Genomic DNA, 13822 nt, shown 5'->3' with positions numbered 1-13822 from the left:
AATAATTGAAAAAACACCACGTATGCACACGAAAATCTCCCCAAGCACTTCATCATCATACAGGCCATAGAAWATTCCCCACTGATTCATGCCCTGAGATCAGTAACTGCTGAAYGTTAACAGGTATCTGAACAAATTTGGCATACTGTCTTGTCTTCTTCAGAATTGTAATTCTTCAATTGTAATAATGCAGTTTCACATCTTTAAAAATAAAATAAAAAAAAACAACCAAACAAAAAAAAACCAACAAACTCTTTAGGGTGTCAACAGTTGCACGAATAACGAATCTTATGGAATTTGTCAGGAGAAACCTGAGGAAGGTTAATGTTATTAATCCACTGCTCTTATCTGCTTCAGAAAAGCCAAGAGCTCTTGCTTTTCACTCCATAAATTACTAAGAAATTGTATTTTAAATGTATACCTTARAACATAAGATGTTTTCATGATTGGTATCAATCTGTAACATGTAATACTRTGGAGGGAATGCTTAATTTGCAAGTGTTAATTTGAATCACATTCAAATATTTCCTGGAAACAAAGTCAGAAAAATATCCTCAACCTTTTCATTTTTGACTTATTTTAAGTGATAGTTTTAAAAATCTGTCAATATGTGAAAGCATCTCATGGGCGCCTGTATAAGAACTGAAATACCCACGAATGCATCTGACAGCATGGTAYTAAAACTATTTTAAAAACACATTGTGCTAACAAGCATAGTACAAGGTCTCTTTGCAATTAAATCTAATTTTTATGTTTTACAGGCTACAGCACACTATAGTTCGACCAGATAGTTCATAATCCAATACCACAACGGATGCCAATTCTGCCTCATTGAAAGTAAAAGGCAAAAWTATTGCCATTTGTATTTAGTGTGAGATCGATGTCAGTGGACATGGGAACAGAGATAAATTGGGTGAAAATTACCTGCTCTGCATCCTACACAGTGCTAACAAGGTTAATTCTCTACCATAGGGCTGAGCTAGAGAAGGTGAAACTGGATCTTTATCTTGTCATATTCTATTACTCTAAGCAGAATGCAATAGTTAGACCTGCAGAGAACCAGGCACAGGAAATGATAATTAATTCTAGTAAATCGAAATTTCCCAATATCAGCATAATTGCTACTTTTAATGTTATGTATTGTTTCCAAGACAGACAATCTGTCATGCCCACAATCTCCACTGACACACAGAAAAATCCAAAYAATAAAGAGCTAAAGAAAGGAAATGGAATTTTATGTGGAGCTGTTTCTTACCAGGGGAAACAAGCCAATGTATTTCAGGTTCATTCCTCTGCTCCTACCCACTTCAGGGATTAATTTTGTATTATGGGGTGACRCTACTTAGAGCCCAAAACCAACATTATAATGTCTCTTCAACAGTTATGCAATCTTATAATCTGAGAGATTTTTCTGTGCTCCTGCCTTCACTTTAAAATTCCATTCATAAACTGCTCAATTGCACAGTGAATCATTCAGTTTTCCCTCTGTGGGAGAGAATAAAGAGACATCACCTGTTCAGTGACAACAGAAAACAAAAATCATATCCAAAGCAACCACAAGGAGCCACACACTCTGTTTCTAAAAAGATATTTACCAGGAGTATTTCTGGATATCATGTAATACAAAAGATTTAGATGAGCACAGGACATAAATCATTCTCTAATAGATACAGCTAAGTTTTAAATTAAAAATAGGTTTTCTTATTCTTTAATGTGTTTTGCAGAGGAAGGAAGATGGAAGGAAATGAAATGGAATTATACTGTTGTTTTTTTTTATTTATTTATTTTTTTATTTTATATTAACACCCACATAACATCTTGCATGCATTTCTGTAAATGACCAGGTCAAGAAAACAGTGCATTTCAGGCAGAGCAGAAGTACACTGATAGCACCATGTGTAGTTGGGAGGACTATATCCTCTCCAAGAAATGACGAATGATCTGTATTCTGGCATGAATACAAAACCTAGTATCTGCTGCTTATAGCCTATAATAATTGTGTTTAGGAATAGTTCTCTTATATATAAGTAACAAGCACTCCCTCTAGTGAACTTTTGTGGGATTTGATGTTTTAGCTAGTGAAGGTGCAAATGAGAAACTTTATCGGTAGAAGTGAGATCTTCCATAAGACTATCTGTTGAAGTCAGAAAAAAGGTACAAGGTTTTAGACATGACAGATGGTTTTAAAGTTCGTTAGCACGATGTATTTGACAGAGTTGGGGAAATCAATGTTTTATAGTAAAAAAATCCAGATTTAAACGCACAGTTGCATTGAAATACTGTCCCTTACTGATATTTGCTTTGCTGGTTCATCCTTCCCCCTCATYAGTGTCATACCCTTGCTTTACTCACCTTCACTTCAGGCTCTGAAAGCCAAAGGGAGACATTTAATTTACTCATTTAGGTATCTCACTGAAAAAAATAAAAATGAGAATAGCACATCTGCCCAACTGCAAAAGACTGCATTCAATCAGTTCACCCTTTCTATACGGCAGTATTGATACTTGATTATAACTTTTAAAAGTTGTGTACATTATCAATACTTCTTCTTGCCTATTTATTTTACAATATCATTGAATATAATGCTTGTAACAGTTCTTTCAGGTATATCAGAAAAATAGTCTGTGACAGCTTTTAAAGTTGTGGCTGATGTGCTGCTACGAGTAACCACAATGCTGGTATTTTGTAACTTTTCAGAGCATTGTCTTAGTGTTTGAGTTTAAAATACAGAATATAGATTTCTGGTGCAGTCTTGAGTGAAGGGGCTATCATTATGCATAGGATTCAAAAGCATTGCTATATGCAGGACCTCCCTGCCCTGCTACTGAAACTCCCTGGAAGATATCTAGTTCAGCTTTGTGTGCTCCCAAGGAAAAGTTTGTAGAAAAAGGTGTGATTTGATGCTGGGCTCTCAGATTATAAAGCACACACTGTTTCTAAATGTTGTATGGCAGCAGTAGCTCCTGACCCTGTGTTTATACTGCTTCTTAACCATGACAGAAACAGAGTAGAGCCAGCAGTCACAGCATCTGCAATGTGAAATGGCAGCTCTGTGGTCTGGCTGCAGCTGCTGGATTGATGGTGACTTCCTGCGCTGAGGCCAACGATGCCTCAAAGCCATTATTTACACCCAGCCTGCTGCGGAAAGTYACTGCAGCAACATTGAAATGGTGGAATTCTGTCCAAGGCTAGACCTAGAGCCTGTGTTAAAATGGTGGAGCAGGGGCAGGTGACAACAGTCACCCCCTGCTCTGCCTTCCAAGGGCAGGGTGGCCTTGGCTGTGCCCTGTGAGACAGCTGGGGTAGTTCAGCCTGGAAAAAGGAGGCTCAGGGGTGACTTTATCATTCTCTACAACCACCTGAAAGGAGGCTGTAATCAGGGGAGGGTCGGTTCTTCTCCCAGGCAACAGGACATGAGGAAGAGGCCGCAAGCTGTGCCAGGGAAGGCTCCGGTTGGATATTAGCGGGAATTTCTTCACATAAAGGGTGACATTGGAATGGGCTGCCCAGGGAGGCGGTACAGYCACSRTCYCTGGAGGTGTTTAAGGAAAGGCTGGATGTGGCACTCAGCGCCATGGGCCATTGTCATGGCCAYGTTCAGTCAYAGGYTGGACTCTGTGATCTCAGAGAGACTTTTGCCACCCGATCCCGTGATTTTGTGAAAGGGTGAGAACTGCCATACTGTGAACCCCCGCCGCCCGCAGATGGCGGGTGTGCCCTCACCAGAGCCCACAGTTCACTGTGCGGGACACCAGAACACGGCCGGTGATTCATTCCCGGGTCACACCAGTCCCCGTGTTCGCGGGCCGCCATCTCCCGCCCCGCCGCCAGGGGGCGCSGTCCCGCGGCAGGAGCCGCTCCGCCAGGCCGGCCCTCGCGCCGCGCGGAAGCGGAAGCGGAAGCGGCGTTGTCGCGCGCGCGGTGACGCGTCCCGGCGGCTGCGGGTGAGGCGGGCGCGGGGGTCCCGTCCGGGAGCGGGAGCGAGGGACACGGAGCCGGGCTCCGCCTGCCGGGGGACGCGTACGAGCCGCCGGCGGGGCTGCCGTGGCCCTGGCACCGACCCGGGGCGCTTCTCCCGCTGGTGTCTTCCCGGGGTGTCCCCCCTCCRCCCGCCGGGGCAGCTGCCGGCGGTGGCCGCTGGCTCCGGTGTGATTCGCGGTGCTGCCCTGCGGAGGCTGCTCGGCGCTGCCGGCAGGGAGGGACGGTGCGGCTTCGGGCTTTTAAATAAAAGGGGCGCTTCTCTCTCGTTGCAGACACCTTCCAGGTCTTCCTTCCGGAGAACGTGAGATCCGCCTCGGCGCCAGCCTGCTGGGGTTCACTGGTTGTTAAGTAGATTTGGGAGCGGTGTGACATCGCGCCGCCWGTCCCTTCCCTCCTGAGAAAGGGTAGCTGCTTTCTGAGCCATCACATACCAACTTCATGTATTCCTAAGATTGTCATCAGATCCTTGTTTTCTATTCAGAGGCCTTACAAAAGTTTAATTRCTTATAGGCTTTAGTGGTTTTTAAATAATTTAAGATGTTTGTACTGCTCGGTTATAATTGTCTAATTCGCTCTTGTGTTGAGAGACATCGTTTTAACTTGGGAATGGTTAAATCGCCAAAGAATTAAATATTTATGGATAAGGGCTATTTTTTTGACTACTGTTGGCCTGCAACTTAAACTTGCATCTTTTATTTTTTTATCCTATGCTTTTTCTTTGTTATGGCTGCTGCAACAATAGTTCATGATACATCAGAAGCAGTAGAGCTCTGTGCTCCCTGTGGGTTATACCTTAAACCCATTACAAAAATGACCATCAGTGTGGCACTTCCTCAGCTGAAGCAACCGGGAAAATCCATTTCGAACTGGGAAGTAATGGAAAGATTGAAGGGGATGGTGCAAACTCATCAGTTTTCCACTCTGCGGATTTCTAAAAGTACAATGGATTTCATTCGGTTTGAAGGAGAGGTTGAGAACAAAAGCTTGGTTAAATCTTTCCTGGCGTGCCTTGATGGCAAAACGATAAAGCTGAGCGGCTTCTCTGACATTTTAAAAGTGCGTGCTGCGGAATACAAGATTGACTTTCCTACCAGACATGACTGGGACTCATTTTTCCGGGATGCAAAAGATATGAACGAAACCTTGCCGGGGGAAAGGCCAGATACTATTCACTTGGAGGGCTTGCCTTGTAAGTGGTTTGCAGCAAAGGAGACTGGCTCGGAAAAGCCAAGTGAAGAAGTCCTTATAAAAGTTTTCCAGAAATTTGGAGAAATCCGCAATGTGGACATACCCATGCTGGAYCCTTACAGAGAAGAAATGACTGGCAGAAATTTTCACACTTTCAGTTTTGGAGGCCATTTAAACTTCGAAGCTTATGTTCAGTACCGAGAGTATGCAGGGTTCATCGAGGCCATGAATGCCCTGCGAGGGATGAAGCTGATGTACAAGGGCGATGATGGCAAAGCAGTGGCCTGCAATATAAAGGTGAGAGACATCACCCTTTTGTGTGGGAACTCACATGAAAGACCAAATACAACTAAATGTTACTTCCATAGGGCTTGAAACTTTTATCTGTATGCCATAGTGATGACAACACTATGTGACATTGACAGCACTAATGTAACTTTGTGGGACAGACACAAAACGATTTTTAAAGGAAAATGTTGGCAGAAAAATGCGTTGTTAAACAACATAAGCAAAGTGAGTGGGGTTTTGGTTTTTCCTTAACCAGACAGTTCTAGAAATGAGAACTGGTAATGGAAGGATCAGTTTTATGAATGTGATTTTCTAAATTGTTCTAGAAAGTAATATGTGTTTATAAATTGTGATTTCACTTTAAATTCCAGTTCTGAGCAAGTTCAGCCAAATTTCACCAGAAGGTTGGCTGTAAATATATATTCTGTATTATTCTTTCATGTGTTCACTACAAAGGGACATTCTGGGGGAGAATTTCAGTGTCTGTATTTGGTCCCTGCATTGTTAGCCAGGTCAGCCAGAACTAAGGTCAGCCAATCAGAACTAAGAAGTTTMGTAGCAGGTGGCCTGTGTGGCCTGGGAAATACACAGTTAATCATTAGTGTGCCTCAAATACAGGAAGTCCCCACAAAAATTTAAAGATCATTTGTATTTGTAGCASAGCTGTCTGTGAATGCCCTGTGCTTGTTTCATAATATTTACTTATGGAGTGTTCCAGAAGTAATTTTCTGTAATCTCATTGTCTTAGAAATAACAGCTATRACAGGAGGGAACAAGACAGTCTGTTCAGATGTAGAATTTCTGAAAGCACGGCTTCAAGAAAACTTACTTTGTTTGCAGGTGGCTGTGCATTTACATATCGTTTGAGTGAAATGTTTGCAGATGTATTTTGGTATGCCCAGCAGTCATTGATCAAACCAGGGAAAGTATATTTCAGAAAAAAAATGTTTTGACTATTCTTTTGTGCAATGTGGGAACTACAGATATTTATTCAAATTGTAGTTTGGTGAGTGTAATTAAAATACTGTAATGTTTTATCTTGTTATCAAAGCTTGTCAGTTACAGGATAGAAGCTGTGCCTTGACCCAGTGAAATTCAAACTGTCATTTACATGCCGGGGATCAGGGTTCCCAAATTTAGTTTGGAAAATGCAAGAGGACCCATGCCTTTTTGGCAGCTGCCATGTAAGGACAGCTCTCTGTCATGCAAGGTCACAACACCTTGTCTGTTGGTAGCTACTAGTCCTTTCAGTCTGTTAGGGAAACATCATTTTGCATAGTGCCTGGGTAGACTGAACTGCAGAGGATGTATGTGTTCCTTATTCTCTGCCTCATGGTTCATGACCAAGGGTATGTGGAGATGTGTTACAGATCCCTGTCTGCCTGCACTCAGAATTGGAGATTAGGAACCAGGGCTGTTGTGTCTTGTGGTGTCCTGTTCCAGCATGCAGCTGGACGTGACCAAGGTGTGTTCACATACCCTGGATGCTGAACGCTTCTGGTCTCGTTTTTCAGATGTTTGTGTCTTTATTTTCTTTYTGACCCCACAGCTTGGAATTTTCAGCCCTCAATTTAGGAATCTTGTTTTTATAGTTGGTGGGGAGGTTTAAACCAGATGCTGAATGTTGTAAAACTATTTTTTTCTGCTGAATTTAAGGTATACAATTTTAGACAGGAAGGCCGTTATTTAAACCTATTTCTRTTTTTATTTAAACTTATTTCTTCCTAGTACTTCACAGTCCCTAACAGCATGCATTAATTAAGAGTTCTGTTTGTGCCTGTTCTGATGTATTAAAAACATTGGATATACAGGGTCTCAGCCACTGAAGGCATTGGATAGACAGAGTCTCAACCACACTTTGATTTATTTTTGGTTGTGAGACACACAAATATGAAGTGGTATCTAATTTTCCTACATGTGTGTGCACATTTAGTACCCAGTTACCTGGTTACAAAGGTGTAACCAAGTACATAGAGAAGTTCTCCGGGCACCAAGAGAAGTTCCCTTTGTTTAGAAAAGGGTTTTACACATCTGATTGTACTGATGCCAAGGTCTAAATTAAAACTGTGTCGGTTGTCAGGATGTAATTTTTGAATTTTTTTCTGTTTTCAATTATATCCTRTAAAGGTTTCTTTTGACTCAACAAAACACCTCAGTGACGCATCAATTAAGAAGCGTCAGCTTGAAAGGCAAAAGCTTCAAGAGCTTGAAAAGCAGAGAGAAGAACAAAAACGTAAAGAGAAAGAAGCTGAGGAAAAACAGAAAGAAGAAGAAAGGTATTTATCACTTACTGCTCAGATATATTTTTAACAGGCTACTCCTTCATATCAGCATTGAAAGATAGAAAATAACTAAAGACAAGTTTCTTCTAGTTAAAGTGAAGCACTTAAAGCTGACTGTGGTTATTTAATTTCTCACTTATGCTTATGTTCAGTTCAAAATATTAATCTTGCAAAATACTCAATTTCATARAAATCTTGCCATTAGACACATAATTTCAGAAACCCTTGGCCTTTAGTATAAGCTACCATTTTGTCCTAATCACAGAAACAAAACTCACCACCCYTGCRCATATTCATTGGCTTGGTRTTTTTCTTCTTGCCATGATAATTTKCTGCCCAGCTGCCTCMTGCATTGTTATTGTCTCCGGTCAAAGCTGTTAAAAAAATAATTCTCTGCTGTAGCCATCTTTTGAATTCCAACTTGTATTTAAGACTACACAGAATATGACTGTTTGCTGTCACAACTAATGGTTAAAATGTTCAGTTTTCTACTTGTGTTGTTCGGTTACCAACACAACTTAGAAACAAATTTACTTGAAATATAAAATATATTTTACATAGAATAGGAGGTTGAAATTGTACTTGGCCTACATAAGGCRAAAATATTTGTCTCTTTATAGAAAGCAGAGAGAACTTGAAGAATATGAGAGAGAGAGAAAAAGGGAAGAGAAGTTGCGCAAGAGAGAACAGAAACAGAAAGATCGTGAAGTTCGACGGAATAAAAAGCAACTCGAAAAACTTCAAGCTGAAGAACAGAGAAAACTTCAAGAGAAGATAAAGCTAGAAGAAAGGAAGCTTCTGTTAGCKCAGAGAAATCTTCAGTCCATTAGATTAATTGCAGAACTGCTAAGCAGAGCAAAGGTAATTTCAATATTTATTTCAGAAGCTAATGAAGAACCCAGCAGAACAAAGCCCTTTGCTGACTTGAGAGGAGGTGGGGAGCAGTGTTCATTAAACAAGAGGTAGATTTACTACCTCTGCAGCTGCTTTCCTTAGACCAAAATTTCAGAAAAATGCAATGAAATAGTATTTCTCTCTTAGTAAAATATGCACTTGTTGGTAAATTGAAAGTGAACTTGAACCTATAGTCCTGAATGGTATTTTTTACCTGTAAATTAATTGCGAGGTTTTCTGAAGTCCAGTAAAAGAATGTGTGAGCATGRTGAAGTGAACTAAACACAGAGGATGAGATGCAAGGTTCCTTTTCTAGTTCCACTTTGGATGTTGTTTCCCATCTGCCTTCCAGTGACTCTGTTCACTCTTTTTTGCAGTTTCAGAGAYTGAACTTTGATTAGTCAGTGTTTGAAATGTGCAGAATGTTTCTTCTGTAGGAGAAATACAGTCAAGAAAGGTTTCAAATGTTAGATCCTGTCTCTCTAGCAGTATTGTTATTTTCTCACTGAAACACTGAAGATTAAGACTTGGATAAAACCATATTAGGGTGTACCATATATGAAATATTTTCTGTAGAAATGAAAAGCTGTGTGGAAAGTCACAGGATTTTTCTTGATGTCAGTGCGCTTCAGGAATGTTTTTGAACTCACAGTGCTGTATACGCATCAGTTATATACTAGAAGAAAGGAGAAATKCTTTTTGCAGGCCTTTTAACTTTGTAGCTAGGGAATAGAAAGGTTGTCTGATAAAACATAGTGTGTTTCTTTCATTTGGAGAATCCTGAGGTCTATACTAAGCCACTTGGCTAGGTCAGAATAAGTATCCAGTTTTCCAGTATCCTGAGTTTTCAAAGTGGTTGACAAAAATGACAGTCAGTTTCTACATAATATTTGTTTATTACTTCTTGTTTAATGGACTCATTGTGTAAGTCATCTGGGAAACACAGGTTGCAGTCATCTAAGAGTTCTTCTCAGTGAAATTAAAAACATTTTTAATTTGACTGAATTTATAAATTTTAAATTTGACTGAAACCTTCAARTGTCTACCCTCATAAATATGTTTAAATACTGCAGATTTCATATGTTGTTAYTTTTGTTATATTAAGGAGCCATGAAGACAAAGTTTCCACTCAAGAATTGTGGACAAATAATGTTTCACCTTATAGCAGYTGGGTATTAGTGGGTTTTGTTGGTTGATTGGTTTTGGGCTTTTTTCCCTTTAAGAGGGAAATACCATTTTATTTTTGGGCCGTTAAATTCTGTTTGTTACGGGTTTTTTTTCTTACCATATTGCTGCCTTTGTGTTATGATATAACTTAAGTGCATGAGCAGGTATAGAAATACTTTTTTTGTTTACTCTTATTTTTCCTTTGACTGTCCTTCAGGCAGTAAAGCTTTTGGAACAAGAACAGAATGAAGAAAAGATTTGTCTTCAGCAGCAAGAGGAGAGACGAAGRCTCCAGGAGGCTGAGCTTAAACGTGTGGAAGAGGAAAAAGAGAGAGCACTGGGGTTGCAGAGAAAAGAAAAGGAACTGAGGGAGAAACTATTGAACAATCTCCTGAGCAAGAAGATGGATGCAGTTAATCAAAACAAAGAAGAAACCGTAGCATCTCCCGGTGACGTGCCGAGAAGCCCCGGTGGTGTTCCACACACTGTGTCATCCWGCTGCATCACTTCTACCTCAGGACAGGCTGTTCCAGGCAAACCRGCTCCTGGCTCTCAAATAGAAGTCACATCCCCTGAAAGTGTCAATGCTCAATGCACGTACTTAAATGGCAACATTAATGACAAAGTTCATGTCAAAGAAGATCAGATCATTCATACTAAAAACTCTGAGAGGTGTTCTGAGAAAAGAAGTTCAGGGATACTTTCATGTGTTCCCACTGATAAACAGGACCAGAAGAGCCTCTTTAGCTATGACCAGAGCACTGGCAAGAAGGACTCCCACTGTGAGCAGGACAAACGTGGCAAAGARCCAAGGAGAAGAAAGAGCCGTTCATGTAGCAGCATAAACAGTGATGAGAGTAAGGGTAGGCGAGAGAGCAGCAGACACAGAAGGGATGTGAGTTACCGGGATGAAAAGCACAGGAAAGAAAGGAGGTATTACAGACACTCCAGAAGTTACAGCCCTCGACGGAGCCACAGTCCTCGTCGAAGAAGCGTGAGCCCCAGGCGTTCCCGTTACAGAAGAACTCGCAGTAGGGAGCGTAGGCGAGACAGAAGAGAAAGGAGCCGCAGTCGCAGAAGYGTCAGCAGGAGACGAAGGCACCGGAGGTGATCACTGAGTGAGCAAAGGAGTACTTGGAGTGGATAGTAGAGGCCTTGGCTCCTTTAAAGGCTGTGATAGGTCAAAAGGGCCAGAAAGCTGTAAACCAGACCTCATGGGTGTGACTGTTATAGCAAACACAATGATTTCAACCAATTCTTAGCTTGCATCTAGTCCCTGAAATCAAGAAAAGAGATGCCTGATTTTTTTGCCCTTCTCTTCTTTGTTGTCTCTTTCTAGGTTTCTGCCACAATGTCAGTGTAATCACCTGTGCTTGTGCTCAAGTTCTACAGTGCTCAAAGCCAACCTGTTTKAATTCTTCAGTTTCAGTTTTCTAAACCTTAATTTGAGTGTATTCAGTTTTTATCTCTGTATCACCTAATTTGGCTTAACAAGTACATGGGTACCAGTTRCAGGAACTTCAGAGGTGATGAGCTATTACACACAGATTTGATTTTAAGTGTTTTCTGATGCATTAAATGAAATCATGTTTAACAAAGTAGAGTTTTTACTGATTGAGGTGGATAGCAGGACTTCCATATTTTTTCTTAAAACTGACTATAAAAAAAATGCAGATTAAATTTTAAACTGCTATGATTCTTTCAYGTGTCTGTATGATGCCAAGCTTTGTGGCCCAAATTATTCTGGCATGTCATGCCTTTGTATAGTAATACTTTCCATGTAAGAYGGGGACACTGGTGTAGGATGTAACAAGCAGTGGTAAAATGGTTGRAAGTTGTTCTGATATTTTGTTGACATATTTGGCTTTGTAATTATGTCAGGTGGCATAGAGCTACTTGAAACATTTTTTCAGGTATGTTAAGAGCTGGACATTGTCTTGAAAAAGGGGCCTTCTTGCTAAATTATTTTTACTCGTGTTGTTGGAAAGTAAGGCTGCAGTGTCTCTTGTTAAATCCATTTAAGAATACTTTTGCTTTTAAAATGCAGCTCAGGAATATTAAAAGCTATAACATTACAGTGAAAGAGTTTATTTTGCATTTTTATGGTAAAATTAAAAAGAAAACTGTTTCCAGTGAACTGAAGTTGCTGTTTTCATATGTCAGTATATTAAAATCTGCAGAGGTGTGTAAGAACCTGCTCGTTGAAAGCATCACTCAGAACATACGAATAATGAAATTCAACTTCTCTTCTCGATGATCCTATTAGGTTACAGCTGTGTCAACTGTTGATTCAGCAGGACGTGTGCTCTTTAACTACAGCCTTCAGATGCCATTTTCCTCACACTGATGCATGAAATSAAAGTGCATCCATTTCCTGGAGTGTCTGAGGAGCACATTAGTGCGGTGGCTCAGCTGGATCCTTGGCTGACTAAGTTTGCTTTGCTTTCAAAATCCATAAGGCTTTGTTTCTTACTAGACCATGCTACTGAAATCTTTGTAGTTACTAGCTGTGGACAGAAAAGATAAGACATTGATGACACTAAATTGTGAGGAGCTGTTGTGTCCCTTGAAGGCAGAGGCATAGACATATCAGAAGGCTGAGCAATCACCAGCCATATGAAGTTTAACAAGGGCAAGTGTCAGATTCTTCACTTGGGATTGGGTAACCCTGAATGTATGGACAGAATGAGACACTGGAGAGCAGCCCTGCAGAAAGAGACCTGGGGGTTGTGGTCAGTGGCAAGTTGAATATGAGTTTCAGTGTACCCTGTCAGCCAGGAAGGCTGACCATGTCCTGGGGCMTACCAAGGACAGTGTTGCCATTTGGTCAAGGGACCTGATTTGTTCTTTTGTGTCCTCCTTTCAAAATCTTGAGTTCTTTCCTTGCAAAGCCAAGAACTCAGATAATTCCCAGCTTCTTGCCATGTGTCAGGCAGCCAGACCTGTCAACTCAAACTTTCTTTAAAATCAGGCTTTGTTGCTGGGGAAAGCTTAGGTTCACTCAACTGGAAGGTTTTTTTCCCTTCAGTAGCAGAAAATTTCCCCAATGAGCATGATTGGTATGGTATAAATACCATTAAATGAGTGTAAATCCCATTAAACCATGGATTGGGCAACTTTATGTAACAGCACTGTGTTTATGAGTGCTGGAAAGCCTAGGCTGCAATGAAAGATGCCTCTGAGCCCTATTCCATGTATAGAGTCCCAAGARATGCCCAATGTTTCTTCCTGTGTTCTGCCTCCATTCTTGATCATTCTTCAATCGTGATTAGGCAGGAGGAGAGTTTTCTCAGAGAATGCACCTCTGTTRTTGCACTTGGCTCCAGGAGAGATTTCACATCTGTCACCACAATGTCTCCCTTGTGTCCTTGCAGGGGTGCCAGAAGGGTAACATCAAGTGGGAACCCACTTTGCTCTTGATGCATAGGGTTTTGGAGTGTACTGATTGTTTAGTAATACAGGGGAGCATGTGACCTCTTCCTGTTGAAGGAAAACCCTACTCATCTCAGACTGGTTTCAGCAAGGTCTGAGCTGAAGAGGGTAGAACACTTGTGGGCCAAAGCTCTTGAGCTCTCTGTTCTGGGCAGGAGCTGGTGCATGTACGCTTTGCGTGTGTTGCTGCCTCATCGTGGCTGTTGGCAGTGGCAAACAGGAGTGGTTTTTCTGCAGCCCTTGTGAAGCAAAGAAGACCAGGAGTCTCAAAGGGGTAAGAAATCTTAAATTCCTGTTGCTATGGACACTATTACTGCATAGTCCTTATCCTCAAAGAAGAATGTCTCCTCTTGTGTGTCAGAGGGCTGATGAGCCTCTGTGCTTACCAGCCTTTCGACCTGCAATTTTCTTTTTATCTCCTGGTCTCAGCCTGCACTAGGTGACTTGGGAAGCAGCTTAGTGAAACGACAGCTTTGCTACGAGTAAGGCCAAAGCCCTTCAGTATGATTATTGTGATGTTTTCCATCTGATTACTGCCTGCTTTGGTGAAGTAATTTTGATAATGTGTGAGTCARATTGCTGGAAGTGAT

General features: G+C 41.2%; 1 protein-coding gene across 3 annotated transcripts; it reads left to right on the top strand.

Moving 5' to 3' along the window:
- Positions 1–3893: 3893 nt before the first annotated feature.
- AKAP17A (A-kinase anchoring protein 17A) lies at positions 3894–11883 on the top strand. 3 transcript variants are annotated; one of them, XM_057373589.1, is made up of 5 exons: positions 3894–3944; positions 4254–5466; positions 7585–7733; positions 8360–8600; positions 10018–11883. In XM_057373589.1, exons 2-5 carry the CDS (start codon positions 4705–4707, stop codon positions 10909–10911), a joined length of 2046 nt encoding a protein of 681 aa, XP_057229572.1. In that variant the 5' UTR covers positions 3894–3944; positions 4254–4704; the 3' UTR covers positions 10912–11883. The 3 variants fall into 3 exon arrangements, with proteins under 3 accessions (XP_057229572.1, XP_057229574.1, XP_057229573.1); XM_057373591.1 differs by lacking the exon at positions 3894–3944 and having other exon boundaries at positions 4172–4282; positions 4724–5466; XM_057373590.1 differs by lacking the exon at positions 3894–3944 and having other exon boundaries at positions 4172–4385; positions 4724–5466.
- The last annotated feature ends 1939 nt before the right edge of the window (positions 11884–13822 follow it).

This window comes from Malurus melanocephalus, unplaced genomic scaffold (assembly GCF_030028575.1).
Source record: "Malurus melanocephalus ecotype Western Australia unplaced genomic scaffold, MMel_1.1 scaffold_202, whole genome shotgun sequence".
Taxonomy (NCBI): Eukaryota; Metazoa; Chordata; class Aves; order Passeriformes; family Maluridae; genus Malurus; species Malurus melanocephalus.
Note: the sequence above shows the minus strand (reverse complement) of the source record. Positions and strands in the feature narration are given on the sequence as shown.